Below are 16,905 nucleotides of genomic sequence, written 5' to 3' on the forward strand. Positions count from 1 at the left end.
GTCTCACCCGGATCTGACAGATCCTACTCAGCTAAAACTAACACACAACCACAGAACGGGACTCCTGCTCTGTGTTGGAGGTAACCAGGTCAGTTTCACTTTGCGTCATACTGTACTATATTATATTATTCAACCATTAAAAACAGAAATGCACTACTGATACAACAAACTACTCTAGATCAAGCTGTTTCACAAGGCAGTTTGCTAGTAGATTTGACAATCAAAAATCATCAACAATAAGTTCTGTAGCCATTTCAAGTTGGGTTTTACTTTCCATAACACTGTGTGCACAGAAAAAAACAAATGTGTCTGACTGGCCTTATGTAAGCATGAAGCCTTCCAGATTGGATTATATTGTTGTCTTTAAAAAATGAAAGGGGGATAAGGTACAGGGACTTGATAAGATGTTGCTTTAACATAAAAAAACAATACTACGAAATTCATTCAAATTCCTTGAAGCTGAGTTCTTTAAATAAACTATAATCGTAGGCTGTCAATCAGCCTAGCTGAATATTTGTGCTAAACTTGTCCGTTGATGGGGATTAGGCATTGGAAGCATCCACCACATGGCACATATTCTGCTGGTCAGCCTGGAGCCGGGGGGAGGGTCTTGGCGGTGTAGTTCTGTAGAAGAGGCTGCAGGAACATGCCAATTGTGCCGAAGACACAGACGAACACAAAGATCCAGAGGAAGAGTCGATCGATGACCATGGCGACATACTTCCAGTCCTCAATCACCTGTCCAGGATGAGAGAGAACAATTACATCCTGAGTGTGATTCTACTAAGGTATGCAAAGACATCATAGTGTTACATACACAGCTAGAAGATGAGCATGATCATCAGTAGTGTTTGGTAATAAACTGGCTACTGAAAAAACATGAAAATGAAAACAAAATCAAATAAAAAATTAACATTCTGGTTACATGAGTTGTAACAGCATGACAGTTCTGAATACAATAACACCTTTTGCTGGTAACACCTTCAGGTGTTGTCCTTCAGTCAACCTGTTGCCAACCAACTGATGGCGGTACATCTTACATTTGTATTCATGGTCAGAAGTATTCATAGAGGTTCTGCCTGCCCAAATATAAATTCTGAGTTTAATATTTATTTGCATTGTGCCAAGACATTTGGCAGCTCTTTATATTGGCAGCTCAGAAAGTCAGTGGGAGTTTGCAAATTGATCACAGAGCTGAAAACATTCTGTGGTGACATATCTTGCAAAAGTTTGGCCTGAAAGCACATGGGACCCTAGCCCAAATGTCACCCTGGAGGTCTGCTTGGAGCCTTCTGAAATAAGGGCAATGCAAACAACTGAAACAATGACGACCAAATCAATATCTAAACAGCTTTTATGAATCAAAACGTAGCTCTTAGTTATCAAACCTCCAACCTCCAGACCTGCTTTAATCTATGCTGATGGTTCAAGTTCCACAGCATATAAAAAGCCTATAAAAGACAGCACTGAAAACTCGCTTCATCAATCCATCCACCCAACCAATTTCAATAACCGCTTGTTCTGAGCAGGGTCAGGGTGATCCGGAGACTATACTGGAAGCATTGGGCGCAAGACTCAAGGTGGGTAAACCCTGGATTGAATGCCAGTCCATCACAGGGTAAACTTGCATCATTTAGTTTTGCTTTTGGCTTCGTTTTGATATTGATTATAGAATATCCTGCCTTCATCCAAATCTACCCCATGATTAAGTCTGAACATTAATACAGGTGGTCTCTGGTTTAGATAGGGTTATGTTCCGGGAAAAAGAAAAATCAAAATTCAAAAAGTATAGTTTCTATCGAACATCTATTGCCAGCTCACCATTGTAAAGTCGAAAAAATTGTGAGTTGGACTATTGGAAATCAGGAACCACCTGTATTTAGATACGTAGAGTGAAAACACCTGATTTACTGATGAGCAAAGCCAAGCCCAGGATCAAGCAAGTGAACCTCATACGTTCGTGACATAACACAAAGGTGCACTGTGGCCCAAACCCAGGAATCTTTTATTCCCAAATGCACTCCTGCCTTAGAATTCAGATATTGCAGATCCCTCTTACTGCTGCAGTACCCTCTATCAAGATACTTACCTTGAATTGCTCCAGTGAAAATTACTCCAACTGTCTAAACGGGGTAAATAATTGTAGGCAGCTGAAAACTGTAGGTGACGTTGTAAAAAAGCTTCACCTGAGACATAACTATAAGTGTAAGTCAACAAATTGTGTGTTTAAGGTGACCATTCCCTGGGAGCAGAACCTCTCACATGTGATGATGTTGATGGTGTGTATGGGAAAGACTTACACTCTGGTCATCGTCCTCACTCTTCATGTGGCCAGCGATGAAACGTACACCTTCTACTGCCTCTTCCAAGCCGGGACAGGCCTTTGTCAGCAAGGTATGTGTTAGGATGGGAGCTTGTTTCCCTGCAGGTTGGGCCTTGGACATGCCATCTTGCCCCGCCCTCATTCCATTTAGACCCCCGGCGCCCCCCAGTTCTCCCCCGAGCTGCTTCACTGAAGCCTGGTTGACATAGCAGGTGCAGGGGTCGCTATCCTCTACTGGGACACTCCCGTCCTCAGTGGCAGGGCCTGACTCCTCCCCCAGGCTTGCCCGCTCCCGGGCTTGGCGTACTCGGCGAAGACGCTGCCGCTCACAGGTCCTGCGGGGCTGGCGCATGAACAGCAGAGCGGGCAGCTTGTCAAGGAAGACCAGGCGAACCCACATGGGCATGGTGTGTGTGGTAGGTGAGCGGTGGTGCACGTTGAGCACACACACGCTGGTCACGATGGAGAAGGTCACGAGAACCATGGTGAACATCAAGTACTTGCCCACGAGAGGGACATCCAGCGAGGTGGGCGGCACAATCTTGGAAATGAGCAGCAAGAAAACAGTCAGTGCCAGCAGCACAGAAATGCAGAGCGTCATCTTCTCGCCACAGTCAGAGGGTAGGTAGAAAACCAAAATGGCCAGTGAGGTGATGAGGACACAGGGGATGATCAGGTTGATGGTGTAGAAGAGAGGTTTGCGCCGGATGATGAAGTCGTAGGTGATGTCCACGTAGGCGGGGTCAGCTGCGTTTTCATTGCGTCGCCCTGGCAAAGAGATAATGTCCCACTCACCACTGGGTGTGAAGTCATCCATACTGGCCACGTCCGACCTCAGCACGAGGTCGATCTCAGTGCGGTCGTAGGTCCAGGAGCGGAAGCGCATGGTGCAGTTCTGCTGATCAAAGGGGAAGTGCTTCACCTCAATCTTGCAGGCACTCTTGTAGATGGCTGGCGGGAGCCAGAAGACACTGCCGTCATGGGAGACCACAGCGTTGGAGAAGAAGGACACCTCGTACATCCCATCGGCACTGTGAGGGCAGGAGGGGTAATGACATTAACAGCAACAGCATCCATATTCACCTGCCTGTCCACTTGGAGACCTGCAGCTTCTTCTGCAGCTCAGTTCACACACACACACAGACATTTCAAGTAAATGAGCTCTTTGGGCTATATATTCCAAAAAGAAGTGTAGAACTTGACAATGACTATGAATGAAGCTGGTTAAAATGTGTAACACACCATTAGGTGATTATCTATGGTCTATAACTGCTTTACAAACAGTTATAACAGATTACCAAGTTTTGGACAGGAGCACCAACAATGGAAACCCATCTGAAACACAATCTAAGGTTTAAAGAAAAGAAGAGCACTTGTAGAGAGTCATGTTCCATAAATGGGCTGCATTCGGAGTGTTGTCACAGACTGAAACATGCCTGACCAACCTCGGTCCTCGAGGGCCACAATCCAGTCAGGTTTTAGAAAGAGACATGAATGACCACTTGATTTACGCCAAGTGATAAAATATTTAAAAATTCTAGACTTACATGAAGAAAAAACCAGCACAAACTGGAGCCCTCAAGGAACGGGGTTGCCCATTCCTGGTTTAAAGATGTTCACTGTTAATTTTGGCAACAGACCCAGGGTTGGAGTGGGGCAGATGTGTGACGGACATGCCCACATATAACTGGGCCTCATCGATCTCGGATGTACTGCCACGGAGGAAAACAGGACGCTTGGGTCAGCGTCAGGCAGGTAAGGTGAGAGGTGTGCCTATTAGCCGCACGAATGAGGCAGAGCTGGACGGATGCCGCTGGGCTGTGCGTCACAAGGGTAAGATGGCATGCAGAGATTAGGCTGCCGCAGAGACACGGCCACCGTATCCGTCACATTCCTTCATCCCTCTGAGTCCTCGGGGCTGGCTGCCATGGAAACCTTACCCCCTGGAGCCGGATGCAGAAACTTTCTCTGGTGGCCCAGCACATTTGGAACCAAGTCCCCCAGGAGTCATTCAGAAAACCAGGTCAAGGACAACAGGGAGAGGCACCAGGTACATGAGCAGACAGGTGACATCAGAATGGTGGAATGAGGCAGGTAGGATGACAAGTGCCAAACTCACAGGCAGGAAGATATGGTGTCAGTTCCCTTTTTTTTGATGCCTCTCGGCAGGAATCAATCCCTTAGACTTCCACTTCAAAATTAATATAAGTGTACATACACTCATAGAGCTCTTCATTAGAAACACCTGTACACCTGTTTATTCAAGCGATTCTCTAATCAACCAATTACAAGGCAGCAGCACAATGCATAATATCACGCAGATACAGATCAGGAGCTTCAGCTAAATGTGATCTCAATGATTTTGACCGTGGCATAATTGTTGGTGCCAAATGGGCTGGTTTGTGTATTTCTGTAACTGCTGATCTCCTGGGATTTTCACACACAACAGTCTCTAGAGTTCATTCAGAATGGTGCGAAAAACAAAAAACATCCAGTGAGCTGCAGTTCTGCAGATGGAAATATCTTGTTGATGAGAGAGGTCAGAGGAGAATGGCCAGACTGGTTCGAGCTGACAGAAAGGCTACGGTAACTCAGATAACCACTCTTTACAACTGTGATGGGCTGAAAAACATCTCAGAATGTACGTCGAACCTTGGACAGATGGGCTACAACAGCAGAAGACCACATCAGCTTCCATTCCTGTCAGCCAAGAACAGAAAGCTGAGACTGCAATGGGTATTGGCTCACCAAAACTGGACAGTTGAAGACCGGAAAAATGTAGGCTGGTCTGATGAATGATGATTTCTGCTGAGGCACACAGATGATCGGTTCAGAATTTGGCATCAACAACGTGAATCCATGAACCCAACCTGCCTTATGTCAACAGTTCAGGCTGGTGGTGGTGGTGGTGTAATAATGTGGGGAATGATTTCTTGGCGCACTTTGGGCCCGTAAATACCAATCAATTATCACCTGAATGCCACAGCCTATGTGAGTATTGTTGCTAACCATTTGTATCCCTTTAAGGCAACAATTTAGCCATCTTCTAATGGCTATTTCCAGCAGGATAATCCACCATGTCACAAAGCAAAAGTCATCTCAATCTGGTTCCATGAACATGACAATGAGTTCAGTGTTCTTCAGTGACATTCCTAGTCACTGGGTCTGAATCCAGTAGAACACCTTTGGGATGTGGTAGAACGGGACATCTGTAGCATGAATGTGCAGCTGACAAAAGTGGCACGATGCAATCATGTCAGCATGGACTAGAATATCAAGGGAATCTTTCCAACATCTTGTGGAATCCATGCCACGAAAAACTGAGGCTGTTTTCAGAGCAAAGGGAGGTCCTACACAGCATTCGTGTTTTGTTCCTTATAAAGTTCTCAGTAAATGTATTGTAGCTATGATTTTTTTCAAAATTACAATTAATTTTTTGATTGTAGTAACAAAATTTGGCACCCCCTAGGTGATTTCTGGTTTGTCTCATTATAAAACCAGCCCAGGTGTTACTCCACACTGCTCTTAAAGGAATACACCTTAAACCCGCTTTTATGTTCTGCCCCATTTGTAACTAGGGATTGTCAAAATTCTCTTCATTGCATTTACACTGCCTTTACTGCCAGTGAAGTGCTCATGGTAAAATGAATGTTTAAGTGACTTCAGGTTATGTTGTACACTGCATTTCCATGCAGACTCTATTATTTATAGAATGCACTATACAATTCATTTATAATGCATCTATAACTCCTTTAATTTTCGTACATTGCTTTTATATGAGTAGTTATTCTGCTTCATGTTGTACACTACTTTTGTAACTCAAATGGTAACCCAGAACCAGGGTGACACGGGACCCAATGGTCCATTTCATGCAATATTCCAGAAAGCACTGGAAACCAGAATGGGGAAAACGAGAAAACACCAAACTGGAAACTGTCTTATTGCAAGTATTAAAATTAGACTTTAAATCTTGAAGGTCAGGCCAATGAAATCAAGATCATATGTAATCATATGTGTAATGTGGAATCAATCATATGTAATCAAAGTGTTTCACTTGTTTCCTCTTGCACAAAAGTAAGCAGATAAAGTTGATGGCTTTGCAGCAACAACTGGTCAGGTGTTCAGGGCTACATCCGCACAGCACACACTACTCACTTGTTGTAGAGCACCACATCAGGCAGCCAGATGTGTTTAGAGGGCAGTCTGACCTTCAGCATCCCATCATACTCCTCTGGGTTCCACGTCAACCTGTAGTCCTGCCACTCCTGCCCAAGTAATCACACATCATGTCAGCAAAATAGCATTACTGATGATGACGTGTCTACATCTATGTCTCTTTTTCTGCTGATGTAATACACACATTGTATTTTCTATGAGATGTACATCGCTTTGCAGAAAAATGAATGAATGTAAATGTAAATGACGCCTGGAATCTTCTGTCTGGGAGAATATTATCATCTGGAGGCACTGATAAAATAAGCCGCTGGGATTATTCATCTAGGCAGTCAAGGTACCCGCAGGTTTGTTTGAAACCGATGCACTAACCAAAACAATACCACTGCACCCAATAGTGACCTGGTTTCATCACGAGGTGGCGCTAAGAGTGCACATGACCGAGCATCTTTGAGCACTGGGTTTACCTTTTTATTGTGTTCATTTCACACACTTTTTTTTCCAGAAGCATCTTACCATGATGAGAACCACACAGACAGCAAGCAAATTCTTACTGCATCAGTTCAGGGTAAACACCCTAATAAAGGGCACCACAGCAGGGGGTGGGATTTAAACCTGAGTCCTTTTAGCCCAAAGGCAGACGTGCCCAGGCAGCAGTTACAATATGTTGTTGTGAAGGTGGGGAACAATAGCTTACCTGTGTCAACCACACATTTGTGGTCATGATCTGCTCTCGCTCGTGCTGTAACAGAGACAGACGAGGCAGCGGTCAAATATGAGTCTCGGCTACAAACAAGCAATGCATTCAGAGGTACAGTGCAAGGAATGTATAGCAAAGCAAAATGTCTTTTAAACCATGAATCTCATTCATAAGAGGAAACCAGCGGCAGTGCCTATCACCCAACATGGTAATTAATCTCTCACTCACCACACTGATAAGCTGGGCCAGGGACACCATGAGCTGCACCGTCACAAGTTCCGATCTATTGAGGGCCGGACGAATCAATTTGTTGTAACGGGAGGGATTAAGAAGGTGCTCGACCAGCCGCTCCTCAGTGTCGGCCGCAAGGTTTCCTGGAAGTGGGGATACTTCGTCAGGAACAGCTTTTTTAATCATAAAGTGGCATACAGTTAAAAGGAAAGGTTGATGAACCATTTAGCATGATCAGATTTTCTCCATGAACGGCTCCTAAAATGTGATCTGATCTAAGTGACAACAAATAAGGTTTTATTTGATGAACAACACACGCACATGGCCATTTCACTTTCTGCAGCTGCTGATCAGACCTGTGCAGTGGTCAGGAGGTACTTTAGCCCGTTGCTCCACACAAAACTCAGTTCATGTGAGGATAGAGCTCATTCTAACATGTGGAATTTCTCCTCTTCAAGCCACTGTGTTGCTGATTTACTCCCACGTTTTGGGTCATTGTCATGTTGCATGACCCAACTCCTTTTGACTTTTAGATCACAGACAGATGAGCTGATATTCTGCTGTAGGATTTCCTGATACAACTCGAATTCGTTGTTCCCTCACTAATTCCAGCCTTCCAGTCCCTGAGTTGGTAAAGGAGCCCCACAACATTACAATCCCTCCACCAGCCTTCACAGCTGGGATGAAGTTTTAGTGTTGGTATGCACTGTCCACTGCTTTCTCCAAACACAATGTACTGAAATTTAACATCAAGCCCAACCTTTGTCTCATCTGTCACCAGAAAATTGATCCAGTAGTTTTTTGAACATCTAGGTAGTTTCTAACAAACTCGAAACAGACATCTTTTTTGGAGACCAGTGATTTCCTCTAACTGGGGGGCGCAGTGGCACAGTGGGTTGGACCGGGTCCTGCTCTCTGGTGGGTCTGGGGTTCAAGTCCCACCTGGGGTGCCTTGTGATGGACTGGCGTCCCATCCTGGGTGTGTCCCCTCCCCCTCCGGCCTTACGCCCTGTGTTGCCGGGTAGGCTCCGGTTCCCTGCGACCCCGTGTGGGACAAGCGGTTCCGAAAATGTGTGTGTGTGTGTGATTTCCTCTATGATAACCTCTCAGGAAACCATTCTTTTTAAGGCACCATTCACACAGAAATCCTGAGAATTCTCACAACTGTACATTAACATGCAGGGCTGGAATACAAAATGACCATTACAACGAATACACAGAAGACCTTTACTGTGCATAAATCCTTTTTAGCTCACAGTGTGTTGGCTTCAGCCCTACTATATTTGATACTCCTCCCAGCTCCCCAAATTATACCGAGAGTAGCATTAATATTGCAAACCCTGAAAGCCCAGCAAAGTCTCACTCAATCAGCTAAAGCACTTGAATCTGAGCAGTCATAACACCATCTGTTGTGCTGAAAGGCAACAAAGTCCCCCACAGAAAGCATGGTAAAGTAGAAAAGTCACCTCCCCAGTGTGAGTGTGAGTTTGCATCTCTCTCTCTCTCTCTCTCTCTCTCTCTCTCTCTCTCTCTCTCTCTCTCTATCTCTATCTTTCAGTAATGTCCCTGTTTCTGCAGAACAGGAGTGATGGTTTCTGAGGCGCGATCAATAAAGGCCTTCATCATGCAGCATAAACTCCCTCCTTCTGTCTCCATCCCTCTCTGACATCAACGCCGCATTTAGAGCTGCACCCCCCATTACCGTCTCTGCCATTAATTCTCACCCGACTGTTGCTGATGGGGACTGTGTATATGTGTGGCAATCTAGGTATATAACAACTCAAGCCCAGATTTTACCCAGGCAATATGGTGCATAAGAAAGTGTGGCCTCTGTACGTCGAGTCACAGCGTGAAATGATGAACATACCAATCTTCTCAACTATCCAGAAGACTCCAAAAAACACTGTTTCCTACATAATAAACTGGCTGCCTAAATAAGTAACTGGTAGTATTGTTTTGTCTTAAATGCCTATGTATGAAATTGTTTTGCTGAAAGCACAAGGAAGCGGCATTAACAGATTATTAACACATGTTTCATGCATGTGGAAGTTTAAGCTTCAGTGCATGTGTCTGTGTGTGGGAGGGAAAGCTCAGAGTGGGCATGCAACGATCTTTAACAATCCAGCTAAAATGCAGTAGTGATCAGCTTCACTCAGTATGGGGTCCTGTGCCTTCGTAGGGGGGCTGGATGAGGTCGGGTGTCATAGTGATAGTCATCAATATCATAGAATAATACATGAAACGGTGCAAAGGGGTACAAACACAGCACTAACGAACACACCCAGTTCTGGGTTCCCATGCTTTAGTGGTAGGGGCTAGGTGATGTCACAGCCTGGAAAAAAATAATTGCTATTGTTTTAAAAACAAAAACTGCAAAAATTCTCATTTTCACGGAGCAAAACGCCAGAAACGAAGCAAAAAAAAAAAGATCTGCTGTTTGTAGGGGACAGTTTCACAGAGCTCACACCAAGCAGCAGTACTCTCAGCAAAGATTAAATACAACCCGCAGTGCACAATTACATGAGGGAAGATGAACCTGGTGCAGTACTGCTTAAGAACATCCAGCAGAAATCCAATCCAGTCAACAGAACTCCACTGGTTCTTACTGGAAACCTTCCTTCAAGCAGTGGTTACAATGTAAAACCCATTGAAACGGCTTATGAAAATGCAGTATACCACCATTAAACACAATTTTTTCCCACAACTGGCCGATTTTACCTTTTTTCTGGTAACTGTATAATTTTATATCCTCAATGGATATTTTATTCACTGCCTACAATGTGTTTCACTCTGCAAAGTACCGGGACACTGTGCTCATAGATATACTGTACATAGATAGGCCATGGTTCATGTTGGAAGGTACAAGGGCACAGCGAGTAGCGCTGCTGTCTCACAGAGCCTGGGTGGTGCGAGAGGACATGGGTTCAATCCCTGCTCAGCCTGTGTGGAGTTTGCATGTTCTCCCTGTGTCTGTGTTGGTTTCCTCTCGGTGCTCTGGTTTCCTCCCACAGTCCAAAGACATGCTGTTCAGGTTCACCCATAGTGTGTGAGTGACAGAGAGAGTGTGTGTTCCACTGATGTATCGCTAAGTGACCCATTGTAGCCAAGTCCAGTTATTGTTTATGTCACGAATATGTGGAGTGTCTACTGTGTATTAGATCTGAACCGGAGAATCTGGATCTTCATATAGGAAAATTTGTGGTACAGCTTTGTAGCTTAGTTTGACTACCTTGCAAACACAGCCAGATTTCAACAGAACTTTTATTTGGCTACTGGTCTTATTTCCCAATAAAACACAGTAAATACTAATGCTGTGACTGTGAGCGATGATGGGTACATGTGTTCACTGCCTTGGGTGCAAAATCTGGAGATTCCAAGTGCTTAATTACTTTGTGAATTTATTTCAAATAATTTACAGATTCCCAAACAAAATAAATGATAAGGAAAGATATCAAATATGGATGAGAAACTGCACATGATTACAATATCTGCCAGGGAAAAGTACACATGCTCCTCGACTTACGAAAATTCGACTTACGATTTTTCGACTTTACGATGGTGAGCTGGAGATAGACATTCAGTAGAAACTGTGCTTCAGATTTTGAATTTTGATTTTTTCCTGGGCAAGCGATATGCGGTGCGATCCTCTCTCACGATGCTGGGCAGCGGCAATGATCCGCATCCCCCAGTCTGCCACGTGGTTGTGTTTTGTACATCCATAATGTCATTGAAACGCAAATCTGTGTCTCCTGCTAGTGGTGAGAAGAAGAAGAGGAGAGCAATTACACTTGAGGAGAAACTAAAGACAATTGCCCAGCATGACGGTGACAAGCGCCTAATGTCCATCGCACGTATGCTAGGCTACGATGTTCAGTAGGTTAGATGTATTAAATGCATTTTCAACTTACGATATTTTCAACTTACGATGGGTTTTGCGGAACGTAACCTCATCATAAGTCGGGGACCACCTGTAGTGTGCTCTGCAGCAAGGACTTCAAAGGTGATCATTTTGATCGGAACGGACAGATCGTCGCATAGGTGAGAGACCTGCGCCCACTTTATTCACCTTTCCTGAGCATTTACAGGTATTTGCTACAGGTGTATTATGGAATGCTAATAGTCTGTATAACACTATAACATCCAGTTAAAGAATCATGACCAGTCTGACAGAGGTACAAAACGCAACTGACTAGAACAGTTGTCGTGATCTTGACAATGAGGATTCATAGCTAGAAAACTTGTCTTGCGAAATTTCTGAATAAGTGTTTATATGATACAAATTATCACCTGAATATTTTCTGTTGGCTGGTTTAGGTTGCCCTGCCAAAGGAGAGATGTGCTCTGAGTTCACTTTGAGTGAATCGATGATATAGTACACACACACACACACTTTCAGAACCGCTCGTCCCATACGGGGTCACGGGGAACCGGAGCCTACCCGGCAACACAGGGCGTTAGGCCGGAGGGGGAGGGGACGCACCCAGGACAGGACGCCAGTCTGTCGCAAGGCACCCCAAGCGGGACTTGAACCCCAGACCCACCGGAGAGCAGGACCATGGTCCAACCCACTGCACCACCACACCCCCATGATGATATAGTATTTCTTTATTATTTTTTTATTCAAAGCAACAACTTTTGAAATTCATTTTGCCTTAATATCAATATGTTTTGCCCGTGATAGCTGCTCATCAGTTTAACCACAGAATTTTGTACCTTATATGAAACATATACTGATATAGCAATAGGCACTTTAGTAATAAAAGATATTACCAGTATCATGACAAAGTATACATTTTTATACTAGATGTTTCCCATTTATAGACTTGGAAATATCTTCCATTCAGTTCAATTCAATTCATTTATTCACCAAGAAAATAGATACGACAAATGACAGAATACATTGAGCAGCAAATGTTTAAGTCTCTTCAGTGGCCCGATACCATCTGGTATATATCGCTATGATAACAGAATGTTAAGATTATAGTATTTTGTGTAAATTATACAAGTTCAAATCCTAAAATCTCTGTTGTATTTTAACACACACTATGAAAGTGGGATGATAAAATTATTTTGTTAATTATACAAAGGAAGCTCTTCATATGGGAAACCGGGTAGGTTAGATATGGCACCATGTGGAATCTTTCCACAGACTCAAGCACATCTTCATCCAAAATATAGCTTAAACTTAATCATCTCTAAAAAGACACAGAGAGAGAAGTCAGCATTTCAAAAATTTTATTTCAGTACTAACGGTAGCCTAAACCATAGCCTAATGTCTAGGTACCAGTAATGCTGAGGGTGAAGGGCATCTAACACGTATATGTAGGGGGGTGGGTCTGGGATGCCAGACTGTGTTGTTGAGCATTCCGGAGGTGTCGTGGTTCTAATTCAACGAAACACCGAAGAAGGGAGGTACCCGCTTGACAGCCTCAATGAAATACCCATGTCGGTACCCTGTAGTTGTGTTGGTTAGGGAAGGGAGTCAAGCTTCTTAGTCTCAAGTCATGGAGATATATGTTGGCAATGATGGGTGTTGTTCTCTGTGACTTCATGGTGGTGTTGGTTGGACTAGGTCCTTGCGTACAGCCAGTGTAATAAAAGCATGGGGCGTAACATCTTGTCCTGTGTATCTGTAATGTATAATCAGTAAATTTCCTGGTATTGTTCAGGTTGTGGTTTAATTGATATTACACGTCAGGGTTGTTCAACTTATAGAGAATATATTGAGATTTAAGATAAGCTATATTTCATGGAATTCGGTTGAGAATTGCCAAAGGCAGAAGACGTTTTACGAGAGAAGTTGAGTGCAGCCAAAGCCTTGCCTATTGTTTACAGGCGTGAAAATTTTTTCAATATGGCGGATGGCGTTTCCGTTGCGGCGCAAATGTTATCATTGTGTAGGGCCAATGTATGAATATCTACAGTATGACTATCCTACTTCCTTAACACAGCCAACCACATTACACACTTCCTACTTCCTGTCACATGATGGTCTTAACCAATCACAGCACTGATTATGGCAACCCTAACTCACACCCTCACAGCAGATTCAACAGGATCTTTTAAGAATAAACTGCATATATGTTAACTCAGTCATTTAAATCACGAACGCTTTTCTAACATCAATACCGTTACACTATCGCAAATAAAGTGTTTCTCTTATGGTTTATGAGTCCGAGTCTGAAGCTGACACAAACGGTGCCAAAATTATTTACACTCTTGCAAAAGTAAGGTTACCTGTTTACATAATTTCATAATTAGGATAATAATCATTTTTCTTAAAAATATTATTTGTTTAAAATATTGATGTTATTATTAGTATTCATTTAAAAAATAGCTTTTGTTGTAACATTCTTTATCCAGGATCCTACAGTTTTTCCCACAAAAAATAATAAGAATAATTTAACCACCAGTAATGGAAATTCCCCAATGAGTCGATTGAACAAATGAACCCTGTTAGGTAAGGGATGGGTGTATTTCGTTACCTAGCATTCAACTATAGCTAACACGACTTACAACCTCTACCCATTTTACAGCAGAATAATGTATTGGAGAAACTCATATATAATAGCTTTACATTAAAAGTGCTTTACAACTATAATGTCTCTTTGGAACTGAAAATGCAGGATCCCAGATACAAGTTACCCTACATCAAATAAAGTTCCACTATGTCACACACAAGACAATGACCATTTTACCCAGAAGAATCCAGTACACACCACAGCAGACTATGGAGCTGCACATAACCACAGACAAAAAATACAGCGGGCTGTTGGGAAAGCACACCCTTACCCAGACTGAATCATCCTGTTTACAGTTTCAGCCCTTCTATATATACTGACACACAGCAATGGGATAAAAGAGGGAATGAGTAGGAGGTGAAGGGGTAGGAGGACAGGGGAGAACAGTTTAATAATAATCACAACTTCATTCCTCAACCATTACATTGCAGTAAAGCCTCCTCTTCCTTTTGGTGCGATTATAAGAGAAAGAAGCAGCTGGCTTTGTGCTGAAAAATCAATAACAGAGCTGAGAAAAATGCACAACCGATTTGGACAAATCTGTCAAGTGAAATTAATTGGTGGGAGGCGAATGGACCACAGACTTCAACACTTGACACGTTAGATGTCAGAAGCAGATGACGACGATATTGTTGTACAATAATGATGTGATCAGGGAAAGATTCAAGAAATATCTCCAGAGGCTATTATATCATGGAAAGGTTCACTATCGTGTCCTTTTCATTAATCTTGTGCATGTGTCGTGTTACAGTTCATGGGTCTTGAAACTGTTAAGATTCCATGAAAATGTTAAACATTCCAGCAGAGACTTGTCTATTACTGGACAAATCCGGCAGGCGCCAAGGAGTCTGCCGAAATTCTTCGGGGGATAAAATTGCTGATCTAAAGGCATTTGTAAGCCTATGAAAACCTACTGGTTTATACTTTTATTCTGGCTGAAAAAATATACAAAGCCAATCTATGAAAAGAACTTCAACCACATAATGAACAAGCTTGTGTTACTCTAGCAAAACTTGATTTGTTTGGCCACTGAGACTGAGATACTATTCTGATCAGGGCCAACCTTGGCAATGAAGGGGTCCAATTTGGGCCATTTTATTGGTGCCTCCTGAACTTCATATCATTTCACAATAGGTATCGGGAATATATGCTATTATGCTGTATTAAAAACAATATCCATATTTATTACCATATACTTGGACACAAAATGCATCAAAGACATCATAAAGACTGAATTTGCTCTCTGTTCTGTAAACATTTTAAAAACGAAGTTCAAGTTTTTTGCTTCATCACATTCCATGGATAACATTGCAACACTATCACTGTCTATCTTGGAGCATGTCTGAGATTTAATCCATTTTAATTTGGAAAAAAATCCTTTCCCTGACACCACTGTGACTGGTATTGTCAACAATATGTGTAGAGCAACCAACAAATTTCAAAATCCAGTACCGCTCTCATTCAAGGCAAGGGATTCCAGATTTTCAAGGGATCCTCATCCACAATCTCTTCTGTAGGACATTGTCCTGAAGCTGAATGTGGCAATCCTACAGCGGTGTCCACTGTGGTCATGAGGTCAAATGGGCTTAGTGGGCCTCAAGCTGGCCATGGTTCAGATTCCTTCAGTAAAGTGTGAGATACTTCATCATTTCTGTTGATTGTGGGGTTCTACATTTTCTCCAAAGCATCTTTATCTGCATTATACATCCTATGGTCAGGCAATCAAGCTGTTCTGTTCAGTGCAATTAACCTGACAGAGGTGAAGAGCATCCCTCCATTGGGTATATTCCAAATGGACAAACCCTTAGAACCCCAGTGACACAGGAACCTCTCCATGTGTGATATAATGAAACATTTTGTTTTTAAATCTGCACGAGCACATGCCATGAAATCAACTTAAAGCACACATCACACCGATATTTTGGGTTTTGCTGGGGGTTCACGGACTAATTTGAAACAGTTAACCCTAGGATGAGTAGTGAATAGGGTTTGTGTACTTACTTGAGACTTGGCGATATACAAATAGCAGAATGAATACTTATTGTAGTTGCGCAGACATGTTTCTGTTATCACATCAAATATCAAATAAATAAATAAATAAATAATAAATCACATGAGCTATGGTGAGTTGTGAGAATTACATTTATATTTTCACTTCCTACAGCAACTCACTTAACCTTGTTACCAGAAGGAAACAGATCAGACACCTACAAAATTTTATGACAACTAAACAGGATAACAAACGACTTGTTCCATTCAGTTCAAAAACAGATCAGAAAAAAAGGATTCACTGGTAAAAGCGAACAGTAATTAGTTTTATAACACTCCGTTTAACCACTGGTTTTGGTCAGGGTCACAGCAGTCCAGAGCCGTTCTTGATATTACTGGAAGCAAGGCAAAGGGGGGTACAGCCAGGGTGAGATGCCAGTGCATCACAAGGTAGCCACGTACAATCACATTTAAACACAATCAGCAATTTTTAGAGTGTCACGTCCACGCCCACTACACAAGCAACAACACGTGACTCTGTACTAGCTCCCGAGTAATCGCTCACCCTATAAAGACCCTCTTCAGCTCCCGTACCATTGCGGAATCTCGTTTGGGACAATCGCCCTTCCTCGCGTTACTACACACACTTTTACTCTATTCACGATCTCTGGTTTTTTGACTCCTTGCTTCGTTTTTCGACCACGTCCGCGGATCCTCGTTCCTGTCCTGTTCGCCGATCGACCGACCCTCTGCCTGTCCCTGGTTTTGAGAACTCTCCTCTTCCCTCAATTTCTGATGAACAACGCTGCACTTGGGTTCAGCCGTCCTGGCTCCCTGTGTTCCACGTGACATAGAGTTTCCATTTAATCTAAATTGCATGTCTTTGCACTGTGAGAGGAAACCAGAGCACCTGAAATAAACCCACACAGACACAAGCAGAGCATGCAAATTCCACATAGACTGAGGTG

At 43.0% G+C, this 16,905-nt stretch overlaps 1 protein-coding gene across 1 annotated transcript in view; it reads right to left on the bottom strand.

Annotated features, from left to right (window-relative positions):
• Window positions 1–189: 189 nt before the first annotated feature.
• LOC108942465 (neuronal acetylcholine receptor subunit beta-2-like) overlaps window positions 190–16,905 on the bottom strand; it is a 28,548-nt gene continuing 11,832 nt past the window's right edge. Inside the window, exons 3-7 of the mRNA XM_029248316.1 lie at window positions 7,425–7,570; window positions 7,194–7,238; window positions 6,479–6,588; window positions 2,301–3,354; window positions 190–738 (exon numbers count right to left, since the gene is read on the bottom strand). Coding sequence (XP_029104149.1) covers window positions 586–738; window positions 2,301–3,354; window positions 6,479–6,588; window positions 7,194–7,238; window positions 7,425–7,570 — 1,508 coding nt within the window. The 3' untranslated portion in view covers window positions 190–585. The remainder of the gene's footprint in view (window positions 739–2,300; window positions 3,355–6,478; window positions 6,589–7,193; window positions 7,239–7,424; window positions 7,571–16,905) is intronic.

Source organism: Scleropages formosus, chromosome 23 (genome assembly GCF_900964775.1).
Source record: "Scleropages formosus chromosome 23, fSclFor1.1, whole genome shotgun sequence".
Lineage (NCBI taxonomy): Eukaryota > Metazoa > Chordata > Actinopteri > Osteoglossiformes > Osteoglossidae > Scleropages > Scleropages formosus.